Source organism: Vanellus vanellus, assembly GCF_965231255.1.
Source record: "Vanellus vanellus genome assembly, chromosome: 9".
Taxonomy (NCBI): domain Eukaryota; kingdom Metazoa; phylum Chordata; class Aves; order Charadriiformes; family Charadriidae; genus Vanellus; species Vanellus vanellus.
In genome coordinates, this window is record NC_138914.1 from 10,778,231 (window position 1) to 10,795,914 (window position 17,684).

Below are 17,684 nucleotides of genomic sequence, written 5' to 3' on the forward strand. Positions count from 1 at the left end.
CACCACATGAGAGTGCATTTACAGACCAAATCACGCTTAAGACTTAGCTGTGCGCTTATCCATAGAAAACAGGCAGGATGCACTTACATCAATGAGGTCAGAGACGTCGTGGATGTAGTATTTACTGACAGCTGCGTTGGTGGCTGCCAGGTTCAGCAGGTAGTCGTTCCTGGCTTTAGTACACTTCAGCTTGTTTTCAGAATATTTGGCTTGTCTCTGAAGAAGCAAAAGGGAGTGTCAGAGCACAAATAGGATACTACTTTCACAGCTTCTCTTGCTGCAGGGCCCCACAGCACCCTGCAGCCTGGGTGTGACGTGCTAATTAATAAAATTTGGTATGGGCTATGAAAACAGGCACCCTTGCCAGGATGGAGGAGATCACAGCTGAACACCCCTGGTACCATCAGCCAAGGCACAACGAGAGCGTTCTGCTCAGATGTACCCAGTGCATCCTGAGCACAGCTGCTCTTCCTTTATCTGTGCATTCGCGGAGGTTTTGGCATCAATCAAAATTAGAGGGCCAAATTTTTCCTCCCAGATATGCTGACATACTTTTGGACTCGTTCCAGATTTATGCAGCTGTATCAAAGTGGAATCTGGCCCAGAGGCCCACACTACAAAATTTAGAACAGGACCCAGAATTCAAAACTCTGTAGGAAAGCAGATGTGCTCAGATCTGGGGCATTTGCTCAGGCAGATCACTAGTCTAAAGGTTTAGCACAAAGGATTAACCCTTCAAAGAAGCATGCTGCTAGACAATGTCCCAGTGCTGGATCAACATGTGAGCAAACATGTCCCCGCTGGGGAAGCTATTGCTTTTTCCTCGAACTTAACAGAAAAATTACAGTTTTGGAGACCATGAGATCTGGGGGGATTTGCTGAAGCCAGAATGGAGTTAAGTGTTTTGACTAGCAAAGCCAACTAAATGCTGCACTTCAACTCCCAGACAGTCTGTGAAGGAAGAAACACTGTTATTTTATATATCTGACCCTTTTTTTTTGCCTGCCACGTGTCTCTGACTGAAGGAAATCTGCGACACCAATTGCCCATTGTTAAAAGCGCTTTATTTTTTAAAAAATAAGTCCTGAACAAACCACAACCCCCAGCAGCAGGGTCCCGTGTCTGGGTCAGAAGGCATCGCTGTGCCAAGCTGGCCACACTGGTGCGCTGCCCTCCCCGGTGCCAGCGCAGCCCCTCGGGTCCCCGCAGAGCCCCGGGGCCTGACGTGAGCAGCCAGTGAACGGGCACCGCACCGCCTGCCTCTGCCTTGTGTCCTTGGAGCCGTCAGCCTCCGCGGCCTCTCCAGCCGCCCTTCTCAGCCCTCCCTCCAGCAAGCCAACCTGGAAGATGTCACGGGTGGCCACGTGGCTCCCGTGAGGGTCCAACACCCCCTCCAAACATGCACTGCCTAATGTCCCCCATCCCCATTTCTTGCTGAGCAGTGCCAACTTTGGGTCAAATCCTCACTAGTGGGTGGTTTTGGCACTTCTCCGCAGCCAGGAAGCAGTGAAGAGACCCATCATGGCCCACCTCAGGCTGCCCTTCAGCAAAACAGAGATGAGCCAACATCCTCCCTAACCCGCCCCAGGGACACAGGAACGGCTGCGCGGAAACGGGCAGGGCTGGAGCTGGACCCTCCTGCCCACAGGGACCCCCACCCCAGCTCGCCTCCCCCATCCTTCCCTCCCACCCACCTTCTCCTTCATCTTCTCGATCTTCTTGACGGAGCTCCGCCGCTGAGGCCTGTCCTCGTGCCGCAGCAGGTTCACGCTGATGTCCCCTGACTTGTTGAACTGCTTTTCCTCCTGCTTCTCCGCCTCCTTCAGCTTGCTCTCAGCGCTGATGCTTTCGGCATGATACATGTGGTAGGTCTTCATCACCTGAGGAAACAGAAGTGTTGTGAATCGCCTGCCCCACAGGCACACAAAGCATCAGTGCACAAGGAGATGACAGCCATGGGCAGTGTGGAACAGTCTCAGCCGTGCCAGGGCTGTTTGAGGCCACTATGGCATTAAGGAGCAACAAGGTGGGAAGGAAAAGCCCATAAAATGAACCCCAGCACTAGCCCTGTTTGGAAATGGCACAGAGCTGGTGGAAGAACCATTGTCCCCACTGCGGGGACAGGCTGAGATGTGCCTCCAGCACACACCTGCGTTGAAAGAGCACTGTGTATCTTCCTACAGGGAAATGAGAAATAACTTCCAGTGCTTTGCAGCTGGGATAAGGGTCTCCATGGCAAGAGACTGCGAGGAGGCCAAAGTCAACCTGAAGTCACTTTTGACCCAACCCCCCCGTTCCTACACTTGAACTTGCTAAGCCAACCCATCACCATAACCCCATCTCTACCATCCTCACAGAAGATCCCACCTTGAAGGTGGAGGAGCTGCAATTTCCAAGCAGAAATGGAGTTTGTCTCCTACCACCACTTAATTCTCCTCTTGCTGCTGCTGGGCACGGTCAGTGCCAGGGTGGACTGCAGCAACACCTAGTCCTTTAAATTCAAGATCGCCATCAGTGATTCTGGATAGGCGATGCTGATCTACTGCCAGGAAAACTCCTGCAGGCGAAACTTCTACCACAGCCTTTCCTTTCAGATACAAAAGCCCAAAGGGCACATTGTGAGCATTTCAATGGAGCTGGCAAGAGGAACACATCTGCTCTTCTCTCTTATGCCTTTAGTCACGTTGTCCCCTTTTATCATCTCCCTTCAAGATTTGGATGTTTTGTTTCACATTGCCCTGACACGGCTGGAGACGGCTGACTTCTCACTGCAAATCAGTCTGCCACGCAGTGCCCGGGCACCACCGGCAGCGGCACTGGGACAGGGTCGCCTCGAGGCCCATAAGCTGAAAAGGAGCAGGAACCCACAAAAGCAGAGTAACTTTGCACAAGCCTTAATGAAGAAAATACAGAGTTTTTCTCAGCTGCGGTTGTCAGCAGGAACCAGGAGTGTTTAACTTGGACAAGGTTAGGCTGAAACATATGATCTCTCCCTCTTGCCAAGCACAAACGTCAGCAGCAAACAAGCTCCAAATGCTGCACCGAAGTCTGCACAAATGTGCCATCGCTGGCAGTTACAATTTTAGGGAACTGCAAGGAGTAGTAAGTAAAGGCTTCTGCCTTGTTTCTGAGCTGCTTTATTTCAAAATCCTGCAAATTCTAACACAGATTTGAGCCACATATTTCAAACTGCATTTTCTGCAGTGAACATCACAGGACACACACAAACCAGGCAATTTCTGCATTTTTCCTAAGGAGGTAGACTAGAGTGCTTTGCTGAGCCCTCATCTTCACTGTCTCCATCGTTTTGTGAAAAACTCAGAGGAATGTGAAAAAGACAAGTCCTGCACGTCAGTGCCATCAGGCAGTACTGGGAGAGGTCTCAGCAGCCCCCAGAGAGGCCCTAACGCCCCACAACAGAAAACCCCAACAATTAAACAGTGGTCCCACTTGCATGATTTTTGTGAAACCTAAAGGTTGTGAGAAGGTTACCCAACCAGAAAAACATCAGCACGATTCTTTGGTGGTCTCCATTCGCCCAAAGCATCGCTGCTCTGCCACAGGCCTGGGGACGCGCTGCCATGGTCCATCGACTCCAGTGGCTCCCACAGCCGCAGGGGGACTGTCGGCAGCCACAGGGAGAGGCAGGACCCACCACGCAGAGTACCACAACGGGGGTCCCAGCCCCACCACCGCCCGGTACCTTTGCACAGGCTCCAGCTGACTTATTTGCTAATGACCAGGGGAACTTTCCCTAACGAACTTGGCTGGAAAGCTGCCTGGCAGAAAGAGACCTGGGGGTTCTAATTGACAAGCGGCTGAATATGAGCCGGCAGTGTGCCCAGGTGGCCAAGAAAGCCAACGGCATCCTGGCTTGTATTAGAAATAGCGTGGCCAGCAGAAGTAGGGAGGTGATTGTGCCCCTGTACTCAGCACTGGTGAGGCCACACCTCAAGTATTGCGTCCAGTTTTGGGCACCTCAATACAAGAGAGATATCGAGGTGCAGGAGCGAGTGCAGAGGAGGGCAACAAAGCTGGTGAAGGGCCTAGCAAACAAATCATATGAAGAGCGGTTGAAGGAGCTGGGACTATTTAGTTTGAGGAGGAGGAGGCTGAGGGGAGACCTCATCACTCTCTACAACTATTTGAAAGGACGCTGTAGAGAGGTTGGTGCTGGTCTCTTCTCACAGGTAATTAATGACAGAACAAGAGGGAATGGCTTCAAGCTCCAACAGGGTAGATTTAGATTGAACATTAGGAAAGAATTTTTCACAGAAAGAGTGGTCAGGCATTGGAATAGACTGCCCAGGGAGGTGGCTGAGTCACCACCCCTGGATGTGTTTAAGAGACGTTTAGATGTGGTGTTGGGGGATATGGTGTAGGGGAGAACTTTGTAGAGTAGGGTAGATGGTTGGACTTGATGATCCCAAGGGTCTCTTCCAACCTAGACAATTCTATGATTCTATGAACGCCCTTTCTCCTCCATTATTTATCCCTGCTTGAACCTAAAAGGGCGACATGGGAACCAGCTTTAAAACTCCTCTGAAAGCCTCTCTATCAAAGTGCAAAGGACCCAACATGATCATGTTAAAATATTCTCCCCAGACTTCTGCATCCATGCTGCTGAAACAGCTCACTGTGCCGACTGTGTTCCTCACCAGCTGCCATGCCGCACAGCTCGCACTTAGAAATTTGGAGATATTTCTGTTTGGTTTAATATCTGTCTTCATTTTGAATGGGGACTACCTGCACTGCAGCAATCAGCCCTTTGATCCGCAATTCCCTCGTGCCTTCTCGGCACTTGCAATCGAGTCACGCTGTGCCTGTCTTACGCTATTGTGTCATAAAGAAAAACTGCCACAGCTGCGTCCCCGGGATCTCTTCTGCAAATAAGTTAATTAGCTGCAGTGGAGGGAGAAAAATATGTTCCAATGTTCATTAGTTATTTAACAACACAAGTTGTGTTTTCCAATATTAATAACACGTTCTGGATAAAGGCCATTGCCAAAATACCAGCCATAAATGGCACTGTTTGCTGTCCTCAGCTAGAAGCGCTTTATATTCCTGAACAGCTCATCATTGAGGTTCTGACCCAGCAGAGGAGCCAGATCAGAAACCGGGTGACCCGTGTTAAGTGCAGGCTCAGGCCCTCCCAAAGTTGAGGAGACCAAACCACAAGCCCAGCACACAGGGTGGAGCAGAGATGAGTGTGGCCGTAGGTGAAAGCCTGCCAAAGATACCAGCCCCCTCCTCTTTGGACAGACCCTCTGGCACAACCTCAGAGACACCCACGGCATAGGGTCTGAGAAAGGGACAAATTCATCAGACCGATGGATGCTGACCTCCATCTCCCTGGTCTTTAAGACAGCGTGAAAGCAAATGTGTCCTTCTCAGAGGATTTCTACGGTGTGATATAGAGCAACATATCAGTGTGTTTCTACTGTGCAATACAGTCAACACTTTCTACAGCATGACGCTCGGAGAAAACACCCGCGAACCGTGGAGGTATGGCCTCCCTGATCACATGCTCCCCATGGAAAGGGAGAACTTCCTCCAGCCAGTTCATGTCCTGCCACACAGGGAATGATGACTATTAGTGTTATTTTTAACCTGGGCAATGTATCTGTAGATATTATGCTAATTAATACTACTTGTTTCACAGTTATTAATCCTCATCCATGCCACCTTGTGACAAAGAATCACATGAGTTCACATTACACTACTTTTATGGACCTCGAGGTGCTGCCTTCAGCAGAGGCCGTGTCCCTGTGTTATGGCAAACGAAGCCATACCTCAGACAGCCCATCGTTAGTGCCGTGCACCTAATGGCACACCATTGCTGGAGCTTACAGAAAACACTCCCAGAACCATGCTCTGGGGTTACTGTTCTCCTTACTCCAATTTTGGTCTGACTTCTTCAGATAGGAACGCATACAATAGAGAAAGGGACCTGTCAGGAGAGGAGCAGAGAACCTCCACCCTCTACAGATTCCAACTTGCTATCTGTCTGCTGGAGGCTGCAGGCAGGAATCAAAAGAATGAAGCCGGCTTTAATTCACAGCTAAATTATTTCTGTGCAAAACTGTTCACAAGCAGCTCTTACTTCAGAACGAAAGTCATCTACTTCCTTTTTAATTAAAATCAGCGTGGTATTGGGTTTAGTTCTTTGCACTCAAAGTCCACAGGGTGACTTGCTTGCATCAGAACAGCAGCAAGGCTGAATTAAAACCAATTTAGTTATTTCAGCTTAAGTTTGAGACAGTGAATGCCTGAGAAGCCTGTAAAAAATTACTCAAGTTTCCACATATTGCACAGAATTCCCCTTTGAAAGCTTTAAAAAGCAGCCGGGGCAGGGCACAGATGTACTACGGATACAAGGCTTGGCCATAGGCAAGATAAACAACTTCCTTGCACTGACAGCAGACAACTGACATTTTACAAGCAGCAGCTTGGTGTCCCTTGAGCTGGGGGTCCTTATTCTGTGTCTGATTCTGTCAACAGCCACGGTTACTGGATGTGCTGCTCCTGGGTACCCAACATGCTGCAATGAACATGCCAACTCCAGGTCAGTCCTGAAGATGTCCCAGAATGCCACCTGCATGCTGGATCAGCCTGCAAGCCACATACACAACCCAGCCTGTCCTACCTGATGCCTCAAGGACAGAAAATTACCGACTGGAGGGGAGCGGCTTTGCACTGACCAGATTTAAGATGATCTTGTTCACCTGACAGGACCTGCTTTTCTTTCATGTTTCATCGTCGTTTCTGAAATGAGCGTCTCCCCCTGCTCCTTCCCAGCCGCATGACACAATCGGTTTGTTATCTTAGCAGCAAGGTCAGTTCACAGGAAACACTAAGCTCTTCCAGCCGTTCCAGTCTGTTTCACCATTCAAACACATTCCACTCAGCGTGTGGGAGCGAAATAGTGAGCAGGGGGAAATCTCAGCTCCAGTGAAGATGAGTTTTGCCACAGGCTCAGTGGGAGCAAAATTACTCTCCATGCTCTCCCTTGGACAACTGCACACACTTTGGACCTCAGCCTGCTTCTGATCCTCAAGCTGACCGGACTGAGTCCCTCAGGTGATGCCCCTATCCCATGTCCGGGTTCCGAGTACACTGGTCCACAGGTATTAAGGTCAGCCCAGCCCTTGCTAGTCTCTCCTTGTTTTGCATCTGTCATGCTGCTGTTGTAATTATTCTTAATTAGTCACCACCACTAACACAGCTTGTGACATTCAACCATCAACAACACACTCCCAAATCTCACGCAGGCATTTTCATCCAACCTGGCTATCCACCCACACTGCAGGTCTCAAAAAAATTGAATCCTTCAACAACTAATGCAGAAACAAACCTGTTAAGAGAAGATTTATGGGAGAAATTTCAAATAATATAATTTGTGCTCTATTGTTTAGGCCTATTTTTCAAAAAGATGGAATAAAATGATTGTTTAGGAATAAACCTACTGCAGTGTTTTGAATGTAGCAGTAACAGATACAACCAAAGAAAGCAAATATATCGCCTCAATTTTCCAACACAAGACAGACTTTATATTGCTTTGTTGATCCTAAACCACAAATAAAATAAAATAAAAAAAAATTGCTACAGGGCAAGAGACAGAAGCAAAGCAAAGCAAAAAAACACAAAGGCTTTCACTGCCCTACTATGAAAACCTGCCTGAAGCGTGATGTTCTGAATTACAGCGTACGATGTCACCTGGAGGCACAGAGACAGCTCCGCAACCAAAGTGCTCCATGGAGCGGGAAGATGAAGCTGAGCACACACGAGCTAAAAGTTTTACGTACTTCTCAGCAGAAGGTTGTGTTCAGCCATCATCCAGAGGCCACCAGACTCACAGAAGCAGGTCAGCTTTCGGCCACAGATCAGCATGGCCAACTCAGAGCACAACTCCTGAGCAGTTAGCGCTCAGCAGAAATCACCAACCCAGCGAAAACTGAAAGGGGCCTAAAGGCAACAGAGTGTAGAAGGCCCAGCAGATGAGAGCATTACAGACACCAGGGATTGCACTGGATCATGCCCAAAACATCTCCATTTATGCTTAAGTGAAACCATTAGACAGCATGATCCGCTGCCTGATGCGGCCGCAGAAGCCCTTCACAGTAAGGCCGCTGGGAAATCCTCCTCTGCTGCTGTCAAAACCAGTGAAGAGTGAAATGTTCCTAACAAATGCAAGAGGAACGAACAGGTTGCACCGCAGGATGGCAGGAGGGAGAGAGAGTCTCCTCAAGTCACCAAAACGTTGAACAGACATTTTGTTCTTACAAATGACATTGCCAACGCTCCCCTCACTGCATGGGCTAGACATGGGTAGGATCAGCTCATTACTCACCGTGTAAAGCTCGTTGGTGACTTTCAGGAGTTCTTCATGCATCTGTAAGCCAATCTCCTTGCTCTGGAAGATAAAAAGAAGAAGAGTTGAGACTCTGTTACGCTCACAACTTGCATTTCTAAAAGAAAAGTACATTTTGGAGGGAAGAGTAAAACTGCATGACTTCCAAGTACTCCACACATATGCATCTTAATCATTTCTCCCAGGAAAGGAAGCAGTGAGTTGTTCTTCTCCTCTCTTCTTAAACCAAATGACCAACCCGATCCCGACGGGTATCCAGAAGTACCTGTTCCCAAACCTTCCACCCTTGTGCCCAAGTGGATTGTGATGATCCCCTGCAAAGGCTTTTATATCCATCCCACAGAGAACAAAGCCACAGCAACCTAGTGATGCTGCCACTATCTAGCTGCATTTTTCACATCACTCTCATGCCTGTAGGGTTTTTCTTTCCTCCTCTCAGCTGACAATGGCGATGGTGGACCTTGGCAGCACAATGGGCTCCTGGTAATGCCCGTCTTAAACACCGTCTGCCCCCTCAGAGATCTGCCCTCTCCTGGCTGCCCTGCCAAATTCCACACTTGCCATTCTTTGCTCTGCAGTAGAGTTAACAAACCCCTGTACATTTTAAGTCTACATATTATTTTAAAAAATGAAACAGCCCTGCAGCATAAGAAATGCCCCAGGGCCCCTATTTACCCCACTTCAGAAATCCTGTCTCATATCCTTCCTGCTCTGGGAGCTGAAGAGACACCATCAACAGTGCTGCCAATCCACATTTGGGCTCCGTTTTTCACAGAATCACAGAATCACACAGAATCACAGAATTTTCAGAGTTGGAAGGGACCTCTAGAGATCATCTAGTCCAACTCCCCTGCCAAAGCAGGATTACCCAGAGCACATTACTCAGGACTGCATCCAGGCGGGTCTTGAAAATCTCCAGAGAAGGGGACTCCACTACCTCCCTGGGCAGCCTGTGCCAGTGCTCTGTCACCCTCACCGTAAAGAAGTGTTTCCATGTATTTGAACGGAACTTCCTGTGTCCTAACTTGTGCCCATTACCCCTCGTCCTGTTACTGGGAACCATTGAAAAGAGCCTGGCTCCATCCTCCTTCAACCCACCCTTTAGATACTTGTACGCCATAATAAGGTCTCCCTTCAGCCTTCTCTTCCCCAGGCTAAAGAGTCCCAGCTCTCTCAGCCTTTCCTCATAAGGCAGATGCTCCAATCCCTTAATCATCTCAGTTGCCCTTCGCTGGACTTGCTCCAGCAGTTCCCTGTCCCTCTTGAACTGGGGAGCCCAAAACTGGACACAGTATTCCAGTTGTGGCCTCACCAGTGCAGAGTAGAGGGGCAGAATGACCTCCTTCGACCTACTGGCCACACTCTTCCCTATGCAGCCCAGGATTCCATTGGCCTTTTTGGCAACAAGGGCACATTGTTGGGCCATGGATAATTTACTGTCTACCACAACACCCAGATCTTTCTCCTCCAAGCTACTTCCCAGCAGGTCCGCCCCTAACCTGTACTGGTGCCTAGCATTCTTCCTCCCCAGGTGCAGGACCTTGCACTTGCTTTTGTTGAACCTCATTAGGTTCTTCTCTGCCCAGCTCTCCAGCCTGTCCAGGTCACGCTGGATGGCAGCACGGCCCTCTGGGGTGTCAGCCACCCCACCCAGTTTGGTATCATCAGCGAACTTGCTGAGGATACACTCTGTCCCCTCATCCAGGTCATTAATAAATATATTAAACAAGATTGGACCAAGTATTGACCCCTGGGGGAGCCCACTGGTTACAGGCCTCCACCTAGACTCTGTGCCACTGATCACAACCCTCTGAGTTCTATCCGCGTTCTGTTTTTCCCATTTCTAAACATTAAACCCAAAATACAGATGGCCTCCTCTTCCAACCTGCCTGTGACAGTGAAGTTTAAAAGTAAACTAGCATTTTGATTTCCTTTAATTTTCTACAAATCCTTAAAAAAAATCAAATGCATGATCATAAACATGAACACATACAGTACAGCAAATCCTCATCCTGTTTCATAATTGCTGCTTTTTCCTTTGAGGTTGATGTTTGTCCATGGATCACCCAGCCTGGGTTTTAGAGACCACAATGAGGAACAGTACACAATTTAATTCATCTATCCTGCAAACACACAGGGATGAATCTAGAATTATAGACAATATCGATTTGCCCTTCCACTGGCAGTATTTATCTCCAGCCCACAGTCAACTTGATGTGTGGATCCTACACATAACGCTCTCCCCTGTTTTGGGCGCTTTTTTCCCATGAAGCCTGGCCGAGCGCACAAAAGCTGGGCTGCTCCACAGCCAGACGTGTTTCACAGTTTGACTTCACCTATTTTCCAACAAGACCCGCATTACTGGATGCGGGTAAGTGGCTGATGCGTTCTCCGTACTGAGTTGGCTGCGTGATGGTGCTAAACTAATTCCCCTGTAAAATTATACAATAAACATTTGTGGGTACATGAATTGCTTAGAGTTGCGTGCTCCAGTCATGGGCAGTATCACCTGTCAGTCTGTCTGGATTTGATAGATTTATTAAAGACGCCTGCCACAATTTCCAGTCAGCTTTGGTACTTCAGAATGCAGATTGTCAGCCCAAGTATTTCAGGTTTTAGGTTCACCTTCACCACGATCCGCCCTCCCTATTTTGCCTTCAGTAGCTCATTTTCACTATTCTGACCTGGGTGAACCTGAGTCTCTCTCAAAAGGGACATTTTATTACGAAATATCTACACCACACTTATATAATAAAGTTTCCAATTTCACAACCACAACAGCCAAAGTTCAGCAGGCTTAGAAGAAAGCTCACTGCGAGCGTAAAAACTCATGGCATCTTCCTCCCTCCACCCCCCATGTCTGCTGAAATCCTATTATTAGTTTGTATTTTCCTTTTTCTTGCCAAGCAGGATGAAGCAGACCCACTCGCCTACCTCCTACAGCACGAACATGGCATTTCACGGGAGAGGCCACAACTCGGGGAGCTGCTGAACGTTTCAGCTTGGCTGTAAATCAAGTCAGCTCCTACTCAGAAATCCAGCGGTTGGATGCTCCCGCAGATGTGCATGCACTGCTTTCCTGCCTGCCTTGTAATCACACCCCACAGCCCTCTGTAGAATTTTCTTGGCTAGGAAACATTCATTATAGCTTGAAGAAGTGTTTAAACTAAGTATAGACACCTCCCTCTCCTTCAAAAAAAAAAAAAAAAAACCCAAAAAAACAAACAAACCAAGCAAACCAAGAAACAAGCAGTTTCTTTCAGATTCCCTCAAATAACTCCATGCATTTTGCGCACACAGTCTCGGAAAACAACATCCCATCAGCTTCTTGGCTGGGTGGCTAAAGAAGCCCACGACACAGAGGTCTTCTAATTAAAGCAAACTGGACAACCTACATATTGGAAAGTTTAACCTTAGATTAATAAAAGTTAGAATTGAACGCGCAAAGCAAAGCAAGGAACCTAAGGAGTAAAAAAGCACTCAGCCTGCAGTGAATATCCAGTAATTAGTGTATCTGTGAATTAGCGTTAGGGTATTTGGAAGAATCCCATCTTCAGAAGCACGACTGATGCACACTGCTCCCATTCTTACGTGCATGAGGTGCCAAGAAGATGCCAATTACTAGAAGGCGCTAAGTACCCCCAGCCATCTGGAAGCCTTGTCTGCTGGAAACCCCGGTCCCTCTCCCCTCCCTGCCGACACCGGCAATCCCTGGCTGCTCTCAGAAACCTCACCGTGGCTTGCTAATCAGCAGCAGAGCTATTAAACACACGCATCCCTCCCAGATGCATCCAGAACAGGAGTTATTTAAGTCAGGGCTTGCAAATGGGGGTCTCGGACCCAGAGGAGCCCGCAGGAGCTGAGCCACGCGTTCCCCTCCAGCTGACCACCCTGCTGTCCCAAGTCACAGCCCGGCCCCGACCCGCGCCTCTGCCAAGGCAAAGGGAGGAGGACAGGCTGGCGGTAGGAGCAATGGCCCAAAGTCAGCGGCAGCTCCTGCCTCTGCCCCAGATTTCCTGTGCAGCAGAGGGGAACTCCACAAAGCTGTAATTTTCCAACCTAATTTTAGACTCCAAAATAGAGCAACAAAAAATGGCTCAGCTGTCAGCAGTGTGTCGTTCCCACGAGTCCCACTGGCACAGGTGGGTACTACATTTAAAGACCCATTTGCTTATAGACACTATACACCAAACGCCCTGGATCCTGTTGGATCCACCAGAGTAGTCTCTGGCATCGTCAAAAGCCTCCCAGCATCCAGGAGGGCAGCGTCGAACCCTGTGATGCTCTTCCAAAGGCAGGCAGGCGGGGACTGGAGGACTCGCCTCTCCTCCAAGTTTGCTGCCCTCCCCGTTTTATAGCAGAGAAATTACATTGCTGTGTTTACAGCAGACAACGCCAAAATGTCATTCCAATTCCCTGGTACCATCCGCAAAAACCAAACTCCAGTTTAGCCGCTTGCTTTACGCCTTCCATTCCTACTAAAAAACACAGCTGCTTGCTGGGATAGCAATGGCTTCAATTTAGCAGGTTTATTAAAATTCCTGCCGCTGCAGACAAAGTAAGGGGAAGAAGCAACATGGACTATTGGCAATGAAGAATGCTTATTTTAAAGACAAAGAAAAGAACTCCCTTCCAGACAGACACCACTTCTTCATTAAATCTCCATCCAGGGCACTGCGGTATGGGGCATAATTAAATTCACTGTCATGGAACGTAATTAAATCTCACACTGGGGAATAACACGGCACAGTTATTTCGGACATAGCAATGCTCGGTCTCAAATGTATAATTTCCTGTATTCCACACTTAGAAGAAGCAGCAAACGTCTTTCCTTCTGCCACAGCAGGAGGTAAAAAGACAAGCCAACACCTGCCTGGCCGAGGGGCCCGTGGCGCATCCCTCACCCTGGGTTCGCCTCTGCCAGGAGGACAGGCTGGGAGATTTCATGGTGATGGAGACTCACTCCAACAACAGATCGAGTCAGATCTCCACAGTGACATATCTGAGCACCCCCATTTATTGCCTGCCCATTAGCAACATTAACACACTTGCCTTGTTAATCTCCTGCACCAGGAACGTGACTCACACTGGAAGCTCTGGGGAAATTTGCCCAGTTGAGTTTTCTTCCTCCGCTTTCTGCATTAGCAGGGCTTGCCTGTCTTGCCGGAGCAGGCAGGGAGGCTGCTGTCCATGTCAGTCACGTGGGCTAAGCTGCAGGCCAGGGATGCTCGGACCAGGGATGCTGGTCCTCCGGCACTGCCTGCAGAGCTCCCCGACCTGCCTGCAGGTCCCCGCCGCAGCACCCCTTTGCAGGAGCTCTGTGATACGCTCAGATATCTGCACAGCTCCACAGGGGCTCGCTGAGGGGACACTGTTCCTCAAGGAGAGCGACCAGCACTCTTGTCTCCAGGTCCTACATTTCCCAGGAAAGCTTCTGCTGGGAAAGAGAAGACAATACCAGAGACCACGCGCTCCCTGCATTTTGCACCTGCAACCCAAGCTCCCCTTACCACATGTACCTCCATGTCTGTGGGGAGGGCTGGCAGCGCAGGGAAATCCCGCAAACCCTAGCCTGCCGCCAGAGTGCCGTCCCAGTGGCGCCTGTGCTGAAGAACCAGGACAAGCTGGAGAATCAAACCCAATTTCCACTCCCGATCTCCTGCAGCTCTGTACCCCCCACCCAAACCACTCGCCTCTCAAGCCATGTGTGACACCAGGGCACACTGCCAGGAGGAGCTGGGCCACCACCAAACGAAGCCACCCAGAGCCACTCTGAACTGCATTCAGCCCCCGGGCTCTGCAAAGCAGCCTCAGCTCAGAAAGCCTCCTCTGGTCTGCTGCTCCCAGCGCTGGCAGATGCTCTTCTGATGGAAAACAACTGTGAGACCCGGCATGCCAAGGTAAACAAAAAGAGAGAAACAGTGAAGGTTTTCATGGCCTTCACTGGCCCCAGTCTGGTGTCTGCAGTATCATACCTGCAGCTGAGCTACCCATGCATGCTACAGACCCAGGACAGCTGGAACCCACCCCATCCCAGCGTGGGCATTGGCACAGACCAGAGGGTGTTTCAGATGCGCCCAACTCTCCACATGAGTCCAGAGAACCAACTCAAATACATGGCAGAAGTCTGAAGGTGAAGAAGATGCACCCCATCTTTCATATCTTGTACTGAGGGATTCAAAGTAGGAGACATGAGAATTTTTTGGCCCATTTTTAACCATGCTGACCATGCACCCCAAAGGCAGCCACAACTATCTAACCACCAACACTATGGCACTTCTGTGGCAAACATCTGCGTTTCACCCTGGATACACATCTCCTGGTCTCCAGATAACATTGTGCCCAACTCAAAAATCCCTCCGCAGAAATTTATTACCCTGCTTTTGAGAAAGGTAGTTTCTGTGCAGCAAAAAGCCATACCCACTAGAGGACAATTGCCCTTTGTCACCGTAACTATAACCAGCCAGTGCAACAAGTAAATGATATCGTTACTGGATCTTTTTATAAAGACGCTGAGACACATTTAATATCCCCGTGGGCAGCTCCATCGCAGTAACAGCCATCAGCAGTACAGCCCCCAGCCTCGGTGTCACTAATGAAAGACGCTGGTCTCGGATCTCCAGGCTCCAGCAAACGCCCGCTATGAAAATTGCCATCTATAGATTGTGGCTTCAGATTAGCGGGTCACCGAAGCAAGGCCAGGTGTCAGGAAAACACCCGATCTACGCCACTGTTCCTGCCCTCACATCATCCACACTGATGGGATGCAGTTGGAGCCCTCAATTGTAGCAATATGTTAAATACTGAATTCTGAAGCACCACCAGGAGAGGAAAGATGCACAGTTGGTTTAACTGCTGGGATAAAATACAAGGGGCAGGGGGTGGGGGGTGTTGTATTATAGCCGTGTAAAATTACACAGCTTCAGTGCGCAGGGGTTCAGCTGAAGACCACGAGTTCAGAGGGTGAGCCAAAGCATACCTGCACAGAACCAGATCACCAAAGCCAGGAATTCCTATATTCCACGTCTAGGAAGGGCAGAAAAGGAAGGGGAAGAAAGAAAACAAATCACTGGATGGGAACAACTGCCCATTTTGTAACAAAAGAACTATATCACAGTCCAAGTCCAGATTCGACTCACATTTTGTAAACAGTTCCTGCCTTTACAAATATCCCAGAATGGTCAGGGTTGGAAGGGATCTCAGGAGATCATCTAGTCCAACCCCCCTTCCCAAGCAGGGTCACCTACAGCAAGTTGCACAGGATAGCATCCAGGCGGATGCCATCCTGTGCAATTACAGGCATCTCTCCGCTCTGCCTCAGGACCACCTTTGGATGAACCCCACAGTTCAGTGTATTTTTTCTGCAGGTATTCAAGAAGGAGGCAAGTTTCCACACATATAAGTGGGATTCCTTTGAACGCGACTCAAAAATGCATGAAAGGCCAACAAAAGGCCTGCGCATTGCCTAACTGACATCTGTCACTGTGCCTGAATGCTGGCGATGCCAACACCATCCATAGAGTCTCCTGCAGACAGGCAGGGTCTTCTCCTCAGAGTTCTTCCAATCTCTGTTCCCAAATCCACGCCACCCACGACAATCCCAGGGGACATGGCACTGTGGCAGAGCAAAGCAACCCTTGTCAGCTCCCGTCCCTCGAGTATGCCTTCTGTGCCCACCCAGGGTCCAGCTCCAACAGCCAGATCCCTCACGTTACCCATCATGCCGGGCTCGCAGGCCTGTGCCCCTGCACCACAAACCACTGCTGCCGCCTGACCCCAGCACAGCCCAGCATGCTTGTTAAGAATTAAGTGTCGCAACACAGAGACACTCTGTCACTTGATGCCACCATGCACAGTGGTAGTGCTGGGAGGGAAGGAGCAAAAAGAAAAACAACAGGATTTGAGACACGGGCACGCCACGGATCCATGGATTTGCAGGGCATTAGTGTTTTCTGCTCTGCTCCCAGCAATTCCTAATTTTTTATTTCCTTTTTGACTGTCAGGAAGTGCTGGGCTGGCATGCTCAGAGCCCGACGCGTTAACTCTCATCCCAAATCTAATGCAGAGCCTAGCCTCATGCATCTAAGTTGGAAAGTCGATTTTCCTTATGTGCATCACCTAACATTTGCCTATGCATGATTTTATGTACCACTTCATTACTAAATTACTCAGTAGCACACACAGGCACACAAATACACTCAATATGCACATACATATATGTATGTGTGTTTTAAGGACACTGTTGCATGTACTTTATACAAACACATACTTACTTAAAACTTGTTGCTTCTGTATTTAATTCTGCTATCTGCCAATTTCAGGGATTCAGCCCCCATCTCTTCTTTGTATTTTCATTATAAGCTTTACCATTTCCTTTTTTGGTTTTGACAGGTTTTTTTCTAACTATGATTTAGGGCCTACAGTCTCATTTTTTTTATTTTCAATAGTGTTTTTTTTTTCAATTTATTGTAGTTTTCTGTTCTCCTGGGATTTTTGCATATCAGGACCATTTTACTAACAACTTCTCCTCCTTCCTCTCCAGCCTCCCCAACCATATAGACTTTTGGTAAGTAATGTTTCATAGGCAACATGCTATTTACCTAAATACATAGAGTTTCTTCTTTTTGAGTATGCTGAGCCAAACAATCGTCTTGGACACTGGATACGTGTTGCCTGCAGTGCCTACGGACAACCAAAGTGGGTCCATGGATTTCAGTGATGTACATTGACTTACCAACATAACATCTGCCTTTATAAATTCTCTTTGATTCTGTGTTAAAATCTCCAGGGAGGAGTTTAAAATCCTGCCTGCAGAACCCCTCTGATTGCCACCCCACCAAACCCCATCAAACCCCCCCCATGGCGGTCATCATGGTCCCGAGGAGCCAGCCCTCGCCGAGTGCCCCGCAGACGTCAGCGCCACGCAGTGCAACTCAGTTCCCTGAGAGCCGCAGCCTGCGTCCTCCCCTTTTCACAACGCTCGGCCATATTAAAAAGAAACGGACAACAAGAGGAGGGATTGCATCTCTCCCGACAGGGCCTCCTCTTCACTCGCAAAGCTAAGAAAGTTGCCACTAATTAAGCCAAAAATTAAGTGATCCACAAGCAGAAGATGGCAAGCTCACCGCCCCAAGCGCCGCCAGCCTCAGCCAAGCCACTATCCCGCAGGAGACAGGAGCACCTCAGCCCTGCGGGGAGCACAGCTTCCCCGGCAGCGGCACCGCCGGCTGAGGCACCGCTGCAGTGCGGAGGAGCAACCGCAGCTCACCAACACCCTGAAGCTGTCCTGTCCCCAAACGCAGCCACAGCCGGG

The 17,684-nt window shown here is 49.1% G+C and overlaps 1 protein-coding gene across 2 annotated transcripts in view; it reads right to left on the minus strand.

Annotated features, from left to right (window-relative positions):
• SRGAP3 (SLIT-ROBO Rho GTPase activating protein 3) overlaps positions 1-17,684 on the minus strand; it is a gene marked incomplete at its 5' end in the record, with an annotated part of 125,112 nt that overhangs the window by 38,485 nt on the left and 68,943 nt on the right. For both annotated transcript variants that reach the window (XM_082487490.1, XM_082487489.1), the window contains 3 exons: positions 88-216; positions 1,695-1,880; positions 8,351-8,413. In XM_082487490.1, the coding sequence (XP_082343616.1) occupies positions 88-216; positions 1,695-1,880; positions 8,351-8,413 (378 nt within the window). The remainder of the gene's footprint in view (positions 1-87; positions 217-1,694; positions 1,881-8,350; positions 8,414-17,684) is intronic.